This window comes from Parus major, chromosome 2 (assembly GCF_001522545.3).
Source record: "Parus major isolate Abel chromosome 2, Parus_major1.1, whole genome shotgun sequence".
Classification (NCBI taxonomy): domain Eukaryota; kingdom Metazoa; phylum Chordata; class Aves; order Passeriformes; family Paridae; genus Parus; species Parus major.
Window position 1 is genome coordinate 115,129,996 of NC_031769.1, and position 22,419 is coordinate 115,152,414.

The window sequence follows — 22,419 nt, forward strand, 5'->3', positions numbered from 1 at the left end:
CTCCCACATAATTAAGAAAGTGATAATGACTTTTACATATACACAACTCCATTTTTATTCAGACTTTTGAGAGAAACTGCAGTCTGTTGAGGCAAAAAACCAGGTCTGCCTCTAGCCACTGTGTACCGTTTCTGTGAACCATTCAACTACATAGCTCAGTCTAAAAGGAATGACATCATATTTCCTCCCAAACGTTTTTTGACATAAAACATTTGAAACATGCCATTTCCTTATTCTCATATCAAACATAAAAAAATAATCCAAAACTCAGGAAAGGATTGCTAAGTTACATTTATTACATTATGGGAAATGTGCTGTTTGCAATGAAGTTATACCAAGCACAATGTGGAACAAATGCTAAGCAATTTCAGCTTGATGCAAGATACTGAGAAAAGTCACAATGAAATGAGCATCAAGCTTTCCTTAGCAAATACACTTTTTTCTAATGAAGGTTTGTATGGTGAAAAGCATAAAATTTTCATATGCTAGAAAAAAGCACTTTACAGTCTGTCATTAATGTAACATAGAGACTGTTTCCATAGCCTCATGCTGCCATGAGAGACAATCATGCAGATATAAAAAGCTCAGCACCTGAAGTACATCTGGTGCTTTGGTGTTTGCTGAGGTTAATTAGCTTTTTTTGTCTTTAACACTATGACTTGTTCATACAGCAATGTAATTATAAATACATATATGGTATAATTTGGTTGCAAGCTATCCCATGCTATGCTTTTTAGAAAATATTGCAATCAATCCTGCAAATAATATTAAAGGGGAAGTTATTGAACATAGCCTAAATATCAACTCCCAAAGCAAAAAAAAATAAATAGATGGAACTATTAAAGTACAGCCTTAGAAGAATTAAGGCACTCGAGTTCAATTACAATATAGTAATAGTATCAAGAATTCATGGAAGATAATGAAGAGGGTTTCACACAGAGCAAAATCTCACTTAAAAACATGCAGAATATTAGGTTATCATAAGCTACTTACAATCCAAACAAGACATCTGTTGTAAAAAATAGCCACACAAATGAAATATAATCTCTAGTTAGGAAAGCTCTCGCATTGCCATGAAATTTCAATCAGTAGTAAAAAGAAATACTGAAAAATTGCAAGAACAATATTTTGCTGCACCATTAGAAAATACTTAGCCAACATATAACTAGTATTAGTAAACAAAACCCACAGTTGGTCTTTGTAATGCACATGCATTTCATACATCATTATCTGCATAAAGTTCTGCATGAAAAAGAACATTAAAAATACCTTTGAGTTTAGGTTTTTTCTTGGCTACCCCTCCTGGCTCCTCACCTAATTAGTTGCAAAATGGAAATAGGTTATGAAGATATTTGTGATGTTTAATAAACTTGACATGAAATTTCCCAACCGCCATGCTATGTAAAAAGTTCACTTTACACAGCACACTACAATGCTATGGAAAAATACAAAGCATTAACTTACTAAGAATAAACAACTTCAGTTGCAGGACCATCACAGCTACTGATATGAAAGGCAAAGTAATCAAAGAAAAGTACCACATTACCAGATGCATTCTACCTGTGAAGCATCTTGGAGATTATGCTGCCACATAAATATAACCAACACCCCCTCTGACTTCTCTGCAAAGTATTTGTCAGTTCCCTCTCAAGCACACTAATTTATGTTTCTATAAAATTTTATTACTATTTTATAAATATATTAACTCAAAAAGCCTTCAAATAAACAGATATTGCGGAGTATATAAATTGACTGTTTTCTTGCAGTAAATTACAATATATGTTTCTTTATCCAAAGGAAAATAAATGTTTTGGCAAAGGTATTGTTCAGATCCAAAAGCAGTTACCATTTTCTTAGAGTTAAAGCACTTACTGCATTACTTCAGACTACCTAAGACTGTTTGGATTTTTATTTAAGAAAGTAAACCTTACTCTCCAAAATCAGGTCCTGTCTTCTTTTCCCATTGTAGCTAACAAACTGAGACCAGTCAGCCTCTTGATATTACTTTATTTAGCTAGTACCACAAGAGGCATAAAGGCAAAAGCCTTTCTAAAAATACAAAAAATATTTAGCTTCATCTTTTTAATACCATTAAAAGAGGCTGGATTATCACTATCATGATGCTGTGGATTAAGACTTAAATCCCACAAACACAGCAATTTTAACCACAAAAATAATATTGGTTGCTAGAAAGTAAAGAAAAGCTGAAAATATACAGTAACTATGTATTTTTAAACTCATACATAATCTTACTAAATGAGAAGAGATATTCCTATGTCTCAACACCAGGCTTCTCATTCGGACATACAGAACACCTACATTGAACATCTGCACTATGAGCTTAGGTTTCCAGAAAACAATATCTACCTAAACTGTGTCATATATCAACTGTTAATCTGAAGAAAACAAACAATACTCTGATAGCCTATACTAAAAAAATGAAATCTTAAATTTAAAGAATGTAGCCATCAAAGTCATTGTAGTCACCTTGCATCCAGCTTCTATATTACACATTTTCAACATATCAAGTGTTGACATTGGCCAAAATTGTTTTAAAAAGGGTTAGTCAAGTAAAAATACAGTCTTTAGATTAATTTCCTTACCAACTCATACCTGGGATATGAGTCTTTTCAAGCTCTTCCCTCATAGTTTACCACCACTGATGAAGTCCAGAGCTCTAACTTGACTAAAATCATTATTCAGTTTTACTATTTCTAAGCAATGCATGGAAGGAAAAGTTAACATTTTTTTCATATAAAAGGAAAAAATAGACTACCACTTTAATTTACATAATCAATGAAAACATAAACAATAAAAAGTACTGAGAAAGGTTGCATAAAGCTATATTTACATTTCAGCTCCTGCCCTCCTTTCATATTAAAATTAAACATTACTGATATTTTGAGATACTCTTAAACGCATGTATTGACAAGGAAAACTGTAAAATTTTACAATTATCAGTGTACACAAAAATTATCATACAGATATTTCAAATTATTTTTAGATAAACAAATATGCACTATGTTGAAAGATTACAAGACACATTGTTCACTGATTACTGTTATTTCACTTGTTAAATATTCAGACAAGCAGTAATTTTGTTTCCATCTGCCCTTATGCAATGAACAGCACTAAAGTTCTCAGCAAATTAACAATTCATAACATAATTACATAAATCATGTAAACTTTAACGTATTACTAATATACCTGTTCACAAATATGTAAAATCATATATTTTAAAACATTAGTATTATGCAATAAGCACAAGACTGAAATCCTGCTTCATATTGATTTTTGACCTGGGCATGATCCCTACAAGGGGAAATCCCTACACAGGGAAATTTTACTTTTACTTTGTCATCCCCAATTAGGCTGAAGCAAGATTGGTGCAAATCACATGGCTTTTTAAGATAGCAATGTCCAGGGCATGTGGCAAAATCTGGCACCTAAGGGAATTCATGGCAAAGACTTAGGCTCTTATAGCACACAAACAAATGTCCAGAATTCTATAAATCATTTAGTTGAACTTGTGGACTATTATTCTAAAGTCCAATTCAAGTGGTGTCACAGTTGTTTTGAGCTAGTTTTAAAGTTCCTTCTTTTCTCCATTCAATCCCACATTATAAATGTCCAATGCTGGCAATGCAAGAAGAAAATATACAATTTATAACATCAAACGTGGGTATAATGGAATGTCATAAATGGCTACTACTGGAGTTAAGTGATTAAAAAGTTGAGTTCCAAATTAACATAGGTTGATAGGTTTACAATATTTTTTAAATAACTGCTTTAAATAGTCATTCTATAAATTAAATTCAATTAAAATAATTTAAATACTCCTCTCAAAGTGATTATTCTTCTGTAGTGCTTAAAGGTGGTCAACTTGCTATCTTAACTGATCCTTTGAAGCTCAGGAATATTACAAAGCATTTTTATTCCTAACAAAGTCCAGTCATTTCCTCTACATTTCCCCAAAAAAACCTTAAAGAACATTCTCCAGAAACAACCCCCAAGTGAGAGCACAGATTTATAACTCAAGCATCAGAAGAAAAATATCTAAATACCATTTTTATTTAGAAAGATAAGCACTGCAAAACAAATATAATTGGTAAAAAGCTCTCAATTTTTGAGCAGTTTTCCAGATGTAGAGAAATAACATTTTTATATTTAACACTACATGGAGCAACCTGGCATGTGCAAATACTATTTTATTCACTTAATAATCCTGAAAACTTTAATGTTGCTAGACAAAAGACTTTGCCAAGTGAAAAAAATTCCTTTGAGTCAATTTCTCCACAACCTCTACCTGTATAAACACTTTTAAACTGCAGCACCGCGAAATAAATGTGAGCTAATTAAGGCAGTTTATCCATTTAGACATGAAAAAGTGAGAGGCTATTTTGCATTTTCCATAGAAACCATGTGGGCCAGGTTAGCTCTAAGCAGCTGACAGCACTTGCTACCCCTCTGCAATTTCATTATTAATTTTTTTCCTCTCCTTTTTATTTTCCTTTTCCAGAAGAACTGCAAATCTGGAAAAAATTATGATTGTTTGTGTATCTCTCTGCATATAATTATTACAATGATTGTGCATTTATAATATGCTATATTAGATATACAAGGTCATCTGCTAAACAAAATTAGTTTATTGACAAAGCTAACACCCACTTACCTTAAACTGAGCTCAGAGACGCGTCTTAGCAAAGACTTTAACTCTCCAAGTGCAAGAGTTTTAATTCATACAACTAGCATAAAAACCCCCCAAACAACAAAACACCAAACTTCAGTATATTCTCCATACGTTGCTTCAATATCTCTTGCTTATTTAACTGCCTAATGTCAGAGAAAAATCCAGATCAGATACATGTGGTAGAAAGCATTTTTGTTTCCTGAACTCACAGACCTATGCTGTGTCCTGTACAAGCAGATACAAGAAACCAACAAACAATTCTTGCCTTTATTAGCCTCATCTTGCAACATACATCCTGACCATGAGAAAGACAATGTATTTCATGCTACTGTGACATCATTATGATAGCTGTTTATCTGATGCAAACTTAATGGCATATACTAAAACATCTCTCCAAAATGACTGATCTGCACACAACACCTTTCCCCAGCATTCAAATCACAATACAGATGGGTTTTACCTCTCCCATCTGACCATGAAATTAAATTAAAATCTTTCTAATACTTCAATATATTCTTCCATGTGGCCACCTAAATGCAATATACCCATAACTGTTATGAAAATTTGATTTTTTCCACAGCCAGTCCATTGAGACTAACTAATAATGAAAAAGTTTTAAAGAGGGCAGGGGGGAAATACTAGCAAAAAATTTTTGCAATGTGTATTTTAACAGATATGCAAACAACATACTCTTCATTCTCTTCAATTCAAAATTATTCTATACATCATGAACATTGTGATTTCTTTCTGCCATATAACACTCTTTTACTTTCAACTTAAATACTGCTGAAGGTGGTCACAGAAATCCAGGGTTCAAAGCTTCCAAAAGTTTTCAGCCTTTTCAGATGGCTATGGCATTAGGTATGGGTATTAAGGGTTTTTTCCCTTGTATCAATTTATTTTCATTAGTATCACAAGGAAGCAAGCAAAAGCTTTGCTACAAAGGTTAATGCAGTATTTTGTTTGAAGACTGGCAATTAAAATATCAAACATTTACCAACAAATGACAAAGTAAAACATTCCACAGATTTCTAAAAATGCTGGACAAACTGGAAGACTACAATTTTAGTTACAGACATTTTTTATGGCACTCCAAAAATTTAATATAAATTAAGGGTAAGGAATATGAGGGTATCTAATGAAAACCGCATATCCAATTTAATATAAAATCAGTAAAGTTCATTCCTTCCTAGGTATAAAACCCAGCAAGTTCCTATGACTTAAACAATATACTTTCCACATTAAAAAAAAATGGTTTGTTACTAATTTCTCCTATTTTAAATTCTCAGACCAGAAACTGCAGGAAAAAGCAGCAGCCTTCCTTTCTAAATTAATTATTCTAAAATAATAGAAGGCAAAAAGCCATGGCTTTCAACCCATACTTTAAAAACTCTTTAAAAAAAAAAAATCAATGACTGTATAAGTTATTTACTTACACTAGGTCTTTGTACCCATCCTTCACACCTTCTCCCCTGACAAATTCTTCATTTCCACTATAACTGTTTTTGCACAGATGCATATACACTTAATAAACCAGCAAGGAAGTTGCATGATATCAAATCAGAACTCTGCTGGCCTGCATTTCATATCTGCAGCCCACATTAATTAATATCCCAAAACAGTGATGAAACTCTTATTTCTAATTCAAGTCTACCTCTAAAATTAAGTTAAAAATAATTCTCAAACAAAACAACCCAAGCTTACTTATTTCCTACATCTCAGACACTGCAAGTTTCTTGCACTTGCTAACAAACTGCTTAGTAATATTCCAGATCTACTAGCACTTATTTTGATAATGTTTAGTGGTTTATTTATTTTCTTTGCCTTACACTTGTTTTAAAATCCAGTACATTTATATGTTGTTAGCTTTCTTATATCCTAATCCCCAAATATTTGGAAAAAAATGTGACTAATGCGCTTATGGCTCTATTTCATTCATAAACCTTGAGCAGCGATATTAGACCGTCACCTGTCATTTGCTTAACACTAGCTCATTTTTATTACTTTCAAAAGATTATATTGTACCCTGAATTGGATGATCTATTGTAAGTTTTTTCAAACAGGCATGTTAAATTGCTTTAAAAATGGCATGTCAAAGTAGGTGAAATTTTATTTATTTTAAAAAGAAGTTAAAATTTCAGCCTGCAACAACTAGTGTTTAAACTTAGATATCAACTTCATATAGGAAACCAATACAAGCTTAAGCAAAGCAGGCATTACAAAAAACAATTTGATACAATTTTAATAGTAATTTGTTTGAGTACAGTATTCATGTTTTAAAAGGACAGCTCAGTTTCAGCTTTTGATACCTGATACAAACAGCAGGACACAATTATAAACTGCCCTTTCTATACCAGTAATTTCATGATAGCAGACAGAATTCACATACATGGAAAGTATTTTTGGAACAACTGTCATAAAACAGTTTCACAAGAAAATGATTCAAATTTGCAAAACTACATTAAATACTTCAATTTCTCAAGGAATAGAAGACATTAAATTCTAATTTCCAATTAATCTTTAATATCTTTAGTATTACATTAGAAGTACAGAATCACAGTTTCCCACTTCCATAGAAGGCCCACCTTAAAAACTAAAAGAAATTTAGAACAGCCCTTGTGATGTGATTGTCATATTAAAGATATGACTGAAGATATAGTTTGAAAACAGACAAATCAGTGGGAATAAACCATATGACAGAGTAGCTTCTGAATACAAGATGTCAGCTAACTTAGAAATAAACGTTTCTGTAGAATTTTCAAGCACTTATAAATTAAGCGCTTTTCTTTGTAGAAGCAAAAAGAACCTATCTGAGAAATCAGTGAATCACAAAATAAGTTATTTATTAAAATTATATTTCACAAGAGAATTATCATTGTCATGACTATATTAAGGATTAACATAAAAATATGTGTTTACAAAATGCAGTCATGCTAGAATACTTTATAATCAAGGCTGTTACAAAATGCTTCAGTTAATGTTTGCTAGAAGGACAAATGTTATAGTGTTAACAGTAGAGATTATTACACTTAAGCTTTGTAAGTTTTGTGCACAGGATGCACAAATTGAAGCACATACAGAAACCAACTACACAACCACAGAAACATGTTTTATTCTACATATTTACACACCTGTGTAATACTTGTCATCCTGTCACAAAAATGGAAAAATTATTGAAAGGTTTTCAACTACTGAAACAGCATTGCATGTCTAACTTTAGTTCAATCTTTAGTGTCCATTTGGGAGGTTCCCTTCAATGCCATAAATTCGTGATATATTAAGACTGATAATTTCATGGACATTTTCGAAAGCCAATCAAATTAGTCTCTCAGTCACTGGTTCTGTAAATCCAAAATAACACAAGTCTTTTTTCCCTGAACCCCTTCATTCTGTGACGTACCATCAACATCATCTGCAGCTTCGCTCTCTTCTTCTTCTAGTATTTCAAAAGGAGTCAATACATCATAGAGAAATGAGAGAAAGCCATAAAACCAATCAGAGCTTTCCTCTGCTAAAATATTAAGGACTTCCTCAAGGGAATCAATATTTTCATTACTGCCATCTTTGGTCAGGCCTATACAGAATAGAGGAAAGAGAGAGAGAGAGGGAAGGGGAAAAAAGAGACAGCAGTTAGGTGGAAAGAGGAAACTGTAAAAGGAGGATCTGTGAAAGACATCTCTTGTCACAGACAGAAGTCTTTACAGGAATGCTAACTAGGAAATAGAAGGATGTTAAGTTGAATCTTTCCAATACAGACTATAATTTGGGCAATAAACATGCAAAATATTATGCCAGAATCTTACTTTAAAAAAAAAAAAAAAAAAAGAAAAAACAGCAGTAGCTTTGCTTTCCCTTCTTCCTAGGCCTAAAACTAAACCCATTTATAGTCAGGTTTTCTGCCACAGCAATCACCTTTAGACTATTTTTTATCAGTAATCTTCTACTACTTTTAAATCACTTAATTTGTTTTCTTTACTTTTTAAACCATCATGTTCAAATTTGAGAGCTTGGAACTGATGGCCAAAAATAACATTTAAAAGCAAAGAATATATCAACAAATTCATCACAGACACACTTTTAAGGATAACATTCTTATCCATGCAGAATTTTGATTTTGTTTAGAAGTGAGGATTCTAATTGCTGGGGGCAGGGGGTGTTGCTTTGCAGTTTGTTTGCTTGTTTGGGTTTTTAACAAGTTTCTCAATCATTTTTTTTCTATGATATATTTTCTATATGATGTACTTGATCCTCGGGAATAATTTCCACACCCGAGAATATACAGAACGCCAGATAATAATGAATAGGTAGCCAATACAAGGCATAAGGTTTGTTATACAGAAAATCTAAAGCAGGGTAAAGAGCCAAAGCAGAGAAGGACAGAACAGCAAAGAGTGAGATCATCGCTGCTAAAGTCCCTAATATTAGGAACTAATAGTTACTATTTTATTTTACAAGATCCACTGATATAAATGGTACTTGTAAAGTACAAATAAGCCATGGCTAATGCTTTTTTCCCTCCTGTTTTGTGGGAGGTCTTGCCTAGATTTTTTTGTTTTTTTTTTTTAAGTTAAAATCACTGTTTTACAGTTGTTACTAAGTAACATTTCAAATTTTCCATTCTAGGAAAAGCAGAACAGAATGACCAGGCAACAACAAACAATTACTGGTACGATTTAAAGCTGCAGAGGGAGGAATTTCCCCCACTTCTAACCAGAACAAACCTTCATTTGTGTTGAAAAGACAAGCAGAAAAGTGAGCTAAAGGTGAAGACAGATTGTTGAAACATAAAATTAAGTGAACATGTTGCACATGCAGATTATAAAGCAATATTAGATGCAGGTTAATGAAACATTCAAGATAGAGAAGTTCATGGCAGAGACATTTAACACATTTCAACATGTTTTTCTTACAGCACATAGTGAAATTATCAATGATAATTCTGAAGAAACTTCCAAGTCCATGATATTCCACATCCTTGTACCTGGATGTCCAGAACCTCTACTTGAGTGACCAGCCATTCTCTTTAACTTTTCACTGGATAGCCCAAAGGTTTAAAAATGACAGATTGAATCCAGGAGGCAATCAAGGTATTATAAATATCCCTCTCCAACTTCTTCCATGGCTTAGTTCTATAAAAATTAAATTTTATAAACAACTTTATGCACAGTACTCAGTTTTTCTAATTTGTTTTCAAAATTTGGATCATACAAGATGTAAAGACATATACTAAAGTAAGGATATTTATTGAAGAACGAAATCTCAATATAAGAATGGAAACTTGAATCTAAAAATCCTGAAAGTACAATCTAATTTATAAATACGGAATTAATACTTGTGTCATTCTAGTCTGTCAGAATCTCATATAAAAACAAAATGGGGAAAAAAGACAAAAAGAAAAAAAACCCCAATAATAGAAAAAATCCAACACACTGTTCCCTCAGGCTTTAGAAGCCATTTTTGTACACACATACAGAATCATATAGATGCTCCTGTTCTTGCACTAAGTCAAGAATAAGACTTTTGGGCAATTACCTTTATAAAATGGAGTACAGCAGCCTATTTTCTTTGAAAATACCAGTACTCCAAAGGGAGCCACAGAAATTGGAAGAATATGTCTTACAGTCTTTGTCAAAAAAGCACCAAACAAAAAAGCCTAAACCCTTTCTTTACAAGTCTTTGCAAAAATTATCCAAAATCATAAACTCAAGAACAAAACCAAAAAACCCTCAGACACACTACAACCTGAGTTAAAGGAAAAAACCACGGGATTTCACATGTTTATCTTTTTTTCTAAGAAAGAGTACAGAAAAAACACCAACTGATTAATACTCTATTTTTCACCTTTATTCACCCCCATAATCAAGAACTTCTTTTCAACGTAAAACTCATAAGCTCACAAAAGCATCACAACAAGTATCTGAAAATGGTAACAACAGCAGAGCAGCCATACCCTACTAAAGCAGGGACTCACAAGATATAGCTACTTTATTTCAAGAGGAGTCTTAACATGACAATTTAAATCCAAGTGAAGGAAGGAGTCAAAACATTTGTCTGTTCAATAGTTACCACAAGCAGTAGGGTACAGGACTTCCCTACATGCGTTTAACAAGACAGAGCTTTTCTTCTCCTTTAAACACCTCTTTTTATGAAAATGAGCACAAACCAACCTTTACTTTTTGAAAGTGCTACAATAGAACACGAGAAAAATAGGGAAGAGCATGAAACATCCTGAACAGCTGAACTGTGAAGAAGCATTCTTTTAACAGCCATTATCTCACTACAGATTTTTTGAATGTGCAATCTCAGCATGACTGCCTGCAAATATATTTTTCTACTGTAGGTGAACCAGGGGAAAATATTTTCTACTTATTACTGTTTGACTGTTGATACATGAGGATGGAATTTTGCCATTTTCTGCATAGCTGGACTACTCTGAACTAAATGCACAAGAACAATAAAGGGATTGTTTTCTGTAGTTGCAGTTCCATAACGGTACTAACTACTGCAACCATTTAAGAATTTCTCAGGATATTGCTATTGTTAAAAGGGACAGAAGTACAAAAGAAACAGCTTGGCTCCAAAGTCACTGTTATGACAGACACTGGCACCCCTATACAGGCCACTTTTTTGGAAATACCACTAAAGCCACTGTTTTGCTGTACTGATTTAAAGCAAGGTCAGATGTGTAGCACTCCCCCTAAGAATAACACCCTTCTGAGGACAATCAGTGAAGTAAACAAAAATTGGGAAGCAAAGTACTGCAAACAGCAGCCCTCAAAGGAGCAGAGTATGAAGCCTCTCTTCCCATTATCAGGAGGAATTTTGTAAACAGAACCTCAGAAACATCTATGAAAAAACCAAAATCAACAAGATAATGGCAAATTAGCTTCAACAAGTTTGTATTTCCACCACAGATAATTTTTTAATAAATGCTACAATACTGCATAATTACTTGGGGTTGGTTGACTGGAGGGGGTGATGAAACCCACTTTGATTCCAACAAATAAAAAAGAACAGATCCTATCATACCTTATAGAAACAAGAAATAAAATAATAAATTTTAGTTCTACTATTTCGGTATGGCAAATAGTACAGAAAATTATTAATTTATCAGCTACTAAACCATTATTTGAAATACAAAATAAACTCATGCTGGTAGAAGCATTTCTCAAACGGTTAATTAAATTAATTTAAACTTAAAAGATATTTACCATTAAAATTAAATTCAATCTTGAAATTTGGAGTGAAAACTAAAGTTTATGGAAGTGGATAACATTAAACCACTGTACATACCAGAACTCCAATACAAAATACTAGTGCTGTAATAACTAAAGAATGGAAGAGAAAAAAACATATGAATCCCTGTCTTAAACATCAAACTGCAGTGACTCCTTCTGTACTGGAGAAACCAATTACGCTGTTATGGCAGTCTAACCCAGAAGAAAAATCCCAGTAAGTAATAAGCCTTCAAATACAGCATATGTACTAACAAAATTCTCATAAATAAAAGGAGCTTTGCACTCAATATTCACAAAGTAGGCTTATTATTCAGTTCTCTTTACAACAATGACTTAATTCTGGAGGAAAAATTCTTCAAGAGGAAATCCAGTCTTCTAGTTTCTGTATCAATGAAATACTTTCAATCTGCATTATGGTGCTCATTTTTTATTTTGTATTAAATTTTAAATGCAAACAAGCACAGTAACCTACAGGAAAGTTCAGTTAATAATATACCATAGTAGTTATTAGAAAAAATACATTTTTATGTTCAGAATTTTCTCAGTGTCACAAAATGTAAAAATTTAAATTTCTTTCATACTGAAAAAATATTCTCAAATTTAAATGAGAAATTCCTATTTCTAAGCAACTTTTTAAAAGCAATAAAAATAAATTTTGATTTGTGACCTTTTAAGGTCATATTTGAAGTACAAGGTTTAAATGCATGATAAGACAAGCTTATAATAGAAACACTTTCATGTACTGGCAGAACTCCCGGCTATATCAGGCTGCATAAAACAGAGATGGAACAAAGCAGCAGAATGTTTCTGCCTGTATGTGACTGTCAAAAAAAGGATATCCAGTTTCTACACACTACATAACAGACAGAGAAAAATTAGGATTATAACTATACCAAGTATCATCTTAGTCACAAATTATAATTAACACACAAACTGTAGCTCTGTAGCCATTCAGAGTGCTGGAGATTCTTTGGAGTGACTCTCACATTCACACCACTGCAAACTATTTCAGTTGATTACATGGAGTTTTGTATAAACTGTGAAGGGATTAAACAAATGAACACACATCCTCCCAAAGACTTGCTTATGCCTCCAGATAAAAGTATGCAAAAATAAAATTATGATAAGCCGATTTTTATAGAGAATGAATTTGAAATAGCAAACTGTAACATCCTAATGTACTTCTGATAACTTTGACTTGTTTGGTATATTCCATTTTGTCCTCTGCTCAAACAATTAGTTATTATGCTGGAGGGTTTGCTGCTTTGTTCATTTGTTTAACTTTACAGGTTTGTGTGCTCAGCAGAAGTTTAAATTTGAAGAAACCAACTAAAGAAAAGCTAAAGAAAAGTAAACTTAAGTAAAATTTCTACCATCAGGTATGCAAGAAGTATCTAACCAATGCTTGACTGAAGCTGAAGAAGGCAGTGCTTTAAAAGATGTAAATAAACAACAATATCATAAAGCATGTCTAGAGACTGAAATTTTCCTTTGAAGATACACAGTGTGCAGAAAGACACAAATCAGAAGGAACAGAAGCCTAAACCCAGTGTTTCAATGCCAGAGAAGGTAAAAAATTCATGTCATATACTGTTTCTGAAGGGCAAAGAAAATGAACAGACTTGTGGAGAATTCAGAATAGAGGAAAGACAATACAAAAATACACTACACAAATAGTCATCTAAAAAGTACAAAGGCACATTTAAAGTAATTTTAAAATGGACCTTTAACATGCTAACATAAACAATGTTTTCACTCTTGAAGCACCTTAGGTCCTGCATCTGATAAATTTATTTTTAATCACAACCATCTTTCAACATTCAATACAGTAGCATCAACCACCTAATTTCAAAATCTTACTGTAAGTAATTAAATATTTTCCACTAACATTGCTATATTAGAAGAAAAAGAACAAAAATTGCTGTGAGCTACATACCTAATCCTACAACTCGCATTAAGGAAAAAGCCCATCACAATGAAATCAATTTAAGTTTTTGAGCTAGGAGAAAGCTAGCAAACAAATCAGAAATATTGCTTTGACTTAAAAAAAAAAAAGCCAAATATGAACAACATGCCACTAAATTATATAGGTTGTTCCACCTGTATTTGTACTTGCCTAGCAATACTTTAGCATCTTCCACATCAAAATCTCCATCTCCATCAGCATCATATATCCCAAGCTTGCCTAGAAGTGGAAAGAGAGGAAGAAAAGACAATTAGGGATTTGGCCATCTGTGTCCAGCAGTTTTCAGTGTGAGATGGTTGACTGTCAATGGTAGGTTGCTACTATATATATTTTTAACAATCTAGCTGTAATATTCTAAACCACATTTTAAATTTCCTGGGAAAGACTACAGATATTTCAAGTCTCTTTCTCTATTTCCTGCACTTGAGACCAAACACAAATTTGTCTTTCTCCTGCACACTGATTTTGCAGCCTGTAAATTTAAAGCAAGTGTGCAATTATATACTTGATATTGACATGCTCAGCTCAAAATAAGATTTAAGTTCAGAAAAACATCCAACATGTTTGAGGGAAAATAATAAAATAAAAATTTGTAAAATAATCACCATTTTTTTTCTGATTACATGCTTCCTACAATTCTAAATTCTTGGAAAATACATAGGTATATATTGGTACATAGTTTTTAGAGCCAAGTTAACAGAGAGTAAGCAGCCTACTTCCCAGACAAAGGAAAACCATTCACAAGTTTAACCAAGAACTGTATAACCTTCCATGCAGACAGAAAAAGTTGTCCATCCTTTCATATATGACTAACAAATCGGTTTTCTCACTTTTTGTTTTTGAAACTGAAGCTCTATTAGTGCTAAGTATATACAAAAGGAGAACTCAGTTTCTATTAAAAGAGAATTTTCAGCGCAGAAAATTCCTATTAATTAAAATTCAAAAATTCAAAATTAACATTCAGCATGGTATCCAGGATTTGAAGTGTCCTGAGACCACCAAACAAGTTATCTAACTATAGGCTTGATAAAATTCAGACACAACTTTCAACAGGATCAAACTCTGCAGAGCTTGCAGAACTTTGTGTCTTTATAGTCTGACAGTTTACTACACTTGTCGTTCTCTAAATGAAGGTAGGACTTTCTTGCTATGAAAATAAATGAAACATAGTTCTTAATATGGTACTTAGAAAATTAGAAAATAGTTTTGTGGAAGAAAAAATTCAGACTTGGGTCTAGAATAGAAAAATATGTTCATCACCATTGTATGGAAGCAACCCATTAGGAAGGGGCCATATCTGTTTATGGATAAACACAATAGACTGGTGCAAAAATATAGCTCTCTAGAAATAAGGGTGGTATCATCTTCAAAACCATGAAGAATGAGACAGATGAGAAATGGCTGCACTTCATGTAATTGCAGAAGAAGTGTAATTCTTATAAAAAATTAAAACCATAATAAAGTAAACCAAACTTTCAGCCAAGGGACTGTAAAGCAAGCTTATTTCTCTCATATCCTACCTTGTAGGACCTCTGACAAGTTATAACGGAAATCCTTTGCTTTGGCTGCATGCATGGCAAAAATACAAAAAACATTATTTGCATTACTAGACCCAGTTAAGTTTCAAACCAGAAGATTTTTTTCTGAAAAAAATCAGTCCAGATCAAAAAAAAAGCATGTACCAACAGATCTGTAAATTTTGTAAAGTGACCAGGTGCAAAAGTGCATGTTGAATACTACATCAGGGAAAACAGCTGTACCTATGGACATACATCTTGTTATTTGAAATATTAATTTGTAACCTTAAATATTATATTAACAATACCATCTTAAAATTGTTATATTGAGATACAATTATCACCACTGTAAGCTTAAAACTGAGGTCATTCAACATCTCACTCATGAGAGGATGGCTGATTAGTTGTTCTGACCCTACAGGCATCACAGTCCATCAGAGCAGAGCTAACATCAGCTGCCCACTTTCAACCACTGCTGTGAGTTTCTGAGAGCTTAAATTGAAACTGCATATTTAGCTGACCCCTCAAATGAACTACAGTAGGCATCCTACAGGATGTTAGCACACTTTTATGAGAACCTCACTTTAACAATCACAATAGTGTTCAGCATTAAAACATACATTTTAAACTACACTGCCTATTCTTACCATGGAGATAATTTGCAAACACTAGACAAATCATCTAAAACAAAAAGTGGCATTCACTTAATGCATATCACAACATTATTAGAAAAATCTTAAGATTTAGAAATCTTACCTAGAACTTCTTCATAATCTACAAGTTCAAACCAGACAACTGCTACTGATGTCCAAACTCCCAGCAAAGCAATTACCATAAACCAGGTGAAAAATGAGCTTCCAGAGAGGCCTTCTTTCTTTCCATTCTTGCCTCCTCCATGCTTAGTCTCTGTTAAAATAAAACAAGAAGAAAAAATGGAGGTAAGGGCTAGAAAATTATTATTGAGGATACAATTATAAAATTTGATTACACAGAATACAAGACATTTGAACAATAATTTTTGGTGGGTTTTGTTGTGTGGCATTTTTTTGGTTGGTTGGGTTTTTTAAACTTCACTACTTTTACTCACTTTTCATTTTCCTGTGAAATAGTGTGAGAAGCTTGATGATTATCTAAGCAAAAGCCTCATAACCAACACAACACCAGAAGCCCCCATTTAAGCTGTCTTACAAGTTAGCTGAAAATTCTGCCTTGCTCCCCTCTGATGTGTATTTACACAGTTTCACATTTTTGAGATGCTTTGCATTTGTTCCCCGCAGTTCCCAGACTACCACCAGAGGCCAGTATGGCCAGCAGAAAAGCCTTGCAAGAGATGCATTTCTCCTAAATCGAGTTTCTAAACTAGTTGAAATAGCTCACAGAACCGTCGTGACAATTCAAATAGCCTAAGAAAACTCTAAAACCTTAACTATGTTAAGGGTAAGACTTCAAGTTCAGAACATTTTACCAAATAAAACCATTTTCACTGATGCTTAGAATTAAGCAGAGATTCACTCCATGCTAAACAACTCTAGAATTTCAGTCCTATGGAACATAGAAGTAAAAGGATGACACAAAGACATAACACAAATTACGGTTTCATTTATAACTGGACATATGGAAAGTAAATATCTATTAAAAAATTACGTGTAGTTGTAAACAAATGACTGCAAAAGACCTTGACCCGCCATATACACATATGGTTTCAAATGGACGTCATCACCAGAGAAGACAAATTGCTTGGACTGTTGTTTTAGGATTGTTTCAGTGAGAGAGGGATGTGTATATTTATATATCTAAAAATAAATAAATATGTACCCAAAAAGACACATATGCCTGTGGCCTTCCTCCAAAGCCCAAGGTCTGCTCTTCTGCCCCCTGACATTACTTCTGCAAGGGTGGCACTTGGCTGCAGTTTCAAGTCTATTCAACTTCATTCTAAAAACCAACTTTTGCCTGCTCAGCCTCATGTTATTCAAACAGAATATTCATTCAGGCCCAGTTATTCAAACAAAACTATTTCTTACATGATTTAAAGAATGTTGCAAGAAACTTTGCCATGAATATTGTGATAAGGTAAGGAGTTATCTTTATACTAACTGAAAGTAATGTTTGATGTATTTATCAACACTGATCATAGAAAAAGATAAAAAATATTCTCAAAAGCTAAACAAACACAATTGTTTTTACAATAAAATGGTGTATCTGAAAGGTAAGTAATGAGACATGGGCAACTGACTTATTTTTGTAACAGGAACTATATATAAATACTCTCTGACCCTGCTTGCCTGCAGGTTTACAGCTGTAATAAAATACTATTTTATTACACTCATTGTGCTTTATACCAAGTTCAGAGCAATATAAAATCCACTGACTCACATCAACTCCTACTCAGCTCAGCATTTTACTGAAAAAAAAATTCTTTTATTAACACTACTCCCTTCAAAGATCAAACACCAAGTATTTAGTTTCTTTTCTACATTAAACACAAAATGCCAGTAATATTTGGAGAGAAACTGAGGCAACTTATCCTCATATCAGGCATATATCATTTGCTACTGCACAGCCCTCTAATTTCATATGTGCAGGGTCCGTATACACAGCTCATTGTAGCATCTTTCTTGTGGGAAATATACGGGCAGCCTAAAAATTGAGGGACAGACAAACAGCATCTGTATTCAGAAATATACTCCACTGTATGAAAATTACTTACAGTACTCTTGAACTGTTAATGTTGATACTGAGAAATAAACAACTACAGTATGTAACAGCAGGGCTTCACTACACTTGTGTAGCAAGGCAGTCAATGAAAGCTTTGTATATATTTAAAATTAAACCCTTATGTTAAAAGCAGTTTCAATTATTCCAGATTGCAACTTAGTTCTAGAGCAAACAGGAAAGAGGATCTTACTACATTTCAGTCATTTGCCTTATTGTTTTCTACCATTTACTACTATTTACCTCTAAAGAAAGAAGCTTTACTTATCAGAAGAACAGAAAAATGAAAGAAAATACAACTTATTTAAGTAATCAAGCAAAACTATTTATATTTTTTTCCAGTATAAACAACTGTTCATGCAAATTCCTCAAAAATAGGTTCTGTTCTAAGAACGTAGTTCACAATAGTGGCAAAAACATTTTTATGCTGTGGGTTTCTACCTTATAGCAAAATTATTTATAAAACTCTTGAATAACAACTCAACCACGGCAGCTTGATCACGCAATACTTTTATATAAATGGAGGTTATGTAACAAAAAATTTACCTACAATCTGCACAAATAATGCTACATGCAGGGTCAGAACAAAACACTACAAGGACTGAAGCTGGCTCAGAGCTCATTCCAAACAGTTAATTCTCAACTCAAGCCCTTTCCCTGCACATGCTGGCAGCCATGTCAGAAGTAGGTCACTTGCCATATCTGGTAAGCCTGTGCTTACACCACCAGATGTCTTTATGCAGACATCAGAAAGTCTTAAAGCACGGTCTACTGCTCAACAGCAAATCTATAAAATCCTACACCTCACCCACCCCCCATTAAGTCACATCTAGCAAATGTATGAAAACCTTTTTACTTTAGCTTACCATCAAGACACCTAGCAATTTTACATACTCTAAAAATAACTTTGAAGTCAGATATTTGAAGACAAAACAGTATCTCTTATGCTAATGTATGCTCTTTTAGGCAAAAAATTATTTACAATTAACCACCAGCCATAAACACATGGAATACCTCTAGTCCAGAGAACATGTAATCAAAGAGAACAGAGGCAGTCTGTAACACAGACTAGACAGCAAGCTGGCAAGAAAACATACAACAGCAAGCCAGTTATTTTGCTGATTACAAAATCAGACATAACTGGTATTTGCTAGTACACATTTTCCATTTGCTCACAAAAAAAAAGAGGTTAGGATTATACCTGTGTCGTCAGCCATAACATTAGTACTCGATTTCCACCAACAGAGCGAGTGTGTCAGTATTTCCAAAAAATTAATGCTGAAGGCAGAATAAGAAATATCCTCACGGTTATCCTCCTGTTTGCAACAGGAGCAAACAAGCTTCCTAAAGCCAGCTCAGCTGGAACCTGAAACTGGACCCAAGAGAAACCTCTCCTCCAAATCTATTTTTAGAGCAGTTATCCTCAGGAGCCAAACGCTTTTCAGAACTCATATGGCAATCTAGTTCTGACGACAATGAAATTCACTTACTCCTCCAAACAGAGCATCCTGGGTAGTTGATCCTTTCCCCTCCCCTTAATCCTCCAACATCAAAAACAACAGCGAATGAAACCAAGCACATTGTACTGTAGTACGTTTCCTGCAATTTATGCCACAGTGCCTGATCTCTAAAGACATTAAATCCATTCGCATAAGCTGAAACACAAGTCTGGACACAAAGCTTGCCTGCTTGCATTTGTTACATTGGCTCTCATCCAAGAAACTTTCTCCATGTTGGCACTCCCCTACCAGGCTCTGAGTTTTCCTGCAGAGACTGCTCATTTTAAACTTGCTAACTACTTTAAGAAAAAAGAGATAGCTACTTGCTATAACGTAGATTTGAGTCTTCTAAAATAATTATTTGATGCCAACCTCATGCGTTCTTGCCAAAGAATTTTCATATCAAAACTGTACACGTTGTATTTACTACTGGCAGACCCTTTCCAGAAAGGAAACAGTAACTCATCTCACTCACCCCTCCCTTAAATTCTGACAAAATGCATACTGCCTGTACAATTTAAAGTTAATATAAATTACCAGCACACCCTCTTCATAGAGACCAGAAAAAGAGCAAAAACCCACTAATACATTTTTCAACTTTTTTTACATCTTCAATTTTGGCAAACTATTCTTTTCCCATTGCTTATCAAACAAAAGCCAGCTCCTTTTAGGTGGAAGTCAGACACAAACTATTTTCTCATTCACTACATCTGTAATAAAAGCTTTAGGATCTACCACTCTCCCTTGCTATTCCCATGCTTCTTTAAGTAACACAGCTACCAGGTAAATAGAGTGAACAGAAGAATGCTACAGCTAATTTGAAAAACAAACACATATCTCCTGTGGTTTTAACATCCAGCAGCTGATTACCAAATGCAATTCCCAAGAGTTCAAGGGAGAAAAATTGAGAAACAGCACTAGAGCTTAGGACTTTTCATACGGATGAAAAGGAACTACAGGCAGCTGATTCCATAAATAATGTATCTCTTAAATATCTTTAAAGCCATTTGAATACATTAAATGGATCAGGTGCTTTAAGAAAGACCACCTGACTAGTACATTTCAGTAACTTAACTGATGCACAAGCAATTAAGTGCAAAATGGGAGGAATTTACAGAGTAAAAGTAACGAAACATGGAGAAATCAAAATAATATCCTTCAAATAATATTCAAAGCAATTTTGCATGCAATGATACGTATTCTACTGTATACAAACCACACAGTGTTTTGATAGGCATCAGATCATGCAATTTATAGCAAATTCACTTCAGCTGCACCTGCATTTGCAGACACCAAATCTTACCACCAAGATCTTACCACATGTGCATACATAAAACATTTTAATGCATAAAGCATTAACAATGCATACATTTAACTGATGCTGAGAACTTCCCCGTCCATTAATATATATATTGTGGGGAATGTTCTGAACTAGACCTTACCTGGCTGAATGTCCATAATGATTTCAGCAGACCTTTTTGCACCTTTCATTCATACCTAAGCGAGCATATTCCATTCAGGGACAACAAGCACAAGGCTTGTAAGGAAAGTGAGTTAAGAGAATCAAGAAATTCATTTCAAATGTACACTCCAAATCTGAACTAACACATATATGTCAACTTCTAGCTGAGTACCCAGAGTTTTAATCTTGTGCCCTTTAGAAATTAATTGATTGCAAGAATGACAAACATTTTTCTTCATGAAAGGGGAGGCTACAGCTAAAATGGGGAAACTCTTCAAACTCATCAAAAAGAAAAAGGACCAAGAGAAAGATGGATCAAGGTTGGCTCAAAATATCACATGATATCATTTTGGTTAGTTTTATGAAAGACAAAGGTTACATTGAATACAACTGACAATGCAATTTGACATTGGGATAGCAAAGTCAACAGTGTGGACTTCTTACAATGTGTCGTCTCTACTGTGTTCAAATACTGTGCTGCTTCTTTTCAAAGCAATTCAAATAGCTTTACTAACACTCAAAGTTATTATTCTTCACCTGATTTATATAATCATTCCAAAATTTAAAAACTATTTTCAAGTTAGTTGTGCTACAACTATGCAGCCCTTGTATTTTAATTAATTTTACAGAAGCCTAATTGACAATTAAAACTAGCAGCATTCATTGCTTACACCTCTACGTCACAAACGAAGTGCAAGCAAAGAAATGTAGAGGGGAAAAAAAAATCAATTTAGAGTACAAAACGTTAGGCTTCCAATCATCAAGCTAAGCTTTCATAATGTGTATAATTATTTCCCGCAAAGGTGATTAGCAAGTTATATGGAAGAAATTGTGATTTATCACTTGAAGATAAGAGTGCACAAAAGCAAGCAGTTACTAGAAATTAGAAATACAGACTAAAAGAAAAAGCAATAACACTCTAACCTCAAAGAAACAACTAAAAATCACATTTCAGAAGTAAAAACTACTTATTTAATCAATAGATTAAAGGGAAATTTTAGAACAAGTTATTTTAAGAACAAAATTCAGTGTAACAAAAAGAAGATACAGGAGAGAATTAAAAAGCTAAAATAAGGTACAAAACAACCATCTTGTCACCAATAAAGCAGAACTAGTATCAGAGCAAAGACAGGAAACAACCTCTGTTTTATGAGCACGGCCTACTAGTGCTTGACATTTTTGCCAAATTATCTTGTCCAATATGGTTAATGATAAAGCAACTGTTGCAATCCAGTAATAGATCTGCAGGCAATTATTTGAAACTGATTTTACACAGAGGGGTTTTTTGGGTTGGGTCAGTAACAAGTATTTTCACTGAAGTGTCTGAGGAAA

General features: G+C 33.6%; 1 protein-coding gene across 21 annotated transcripts in view; it reads right to left on the reverse strand.

Moving 5' to 3' along the window:
* The window catches only part of ASPH (aspartate beta-hydroxylase), a 112,120-nt gene that overhangs the window by 79,014 nt on the left and 10,687 nt on the right, over positions 1-22,419 (reverse strand). For 9 of the 21 annotated variants that reach the window (XM_019005602.2, XM_019005598.2, XM_019005596.2 and 6 more), the window contains exons 2-5: positions 16,168-16,317; positions 15,415-15,459; positions 14,045-14,113; positions 1,270-1,314 (exon numbers count right to left, since the gene is read on the reverse strand). In XM_019005602.2, coding sequence (XP_018861147.1) covers positions 1,270-1,314; positions 14,045-14,113; positions 15,415-15,459; positions 16,168-16,317 — 309 coding nt within the window. Of the gene's footprint in view, positions 1-1,269; positions 1,315-1,549; positions 8,265-14,044; positions 14,114-15,414; positions 15,460-16,167; positions 16,318-19,327; positions 19,604-22,419 lie in introns of those variants that run through there. The other 12 variants (XM_019005599.2, XM_015617617.1, XM_015617610.3 and 9 more) reach the window with 9 other exon arrangements.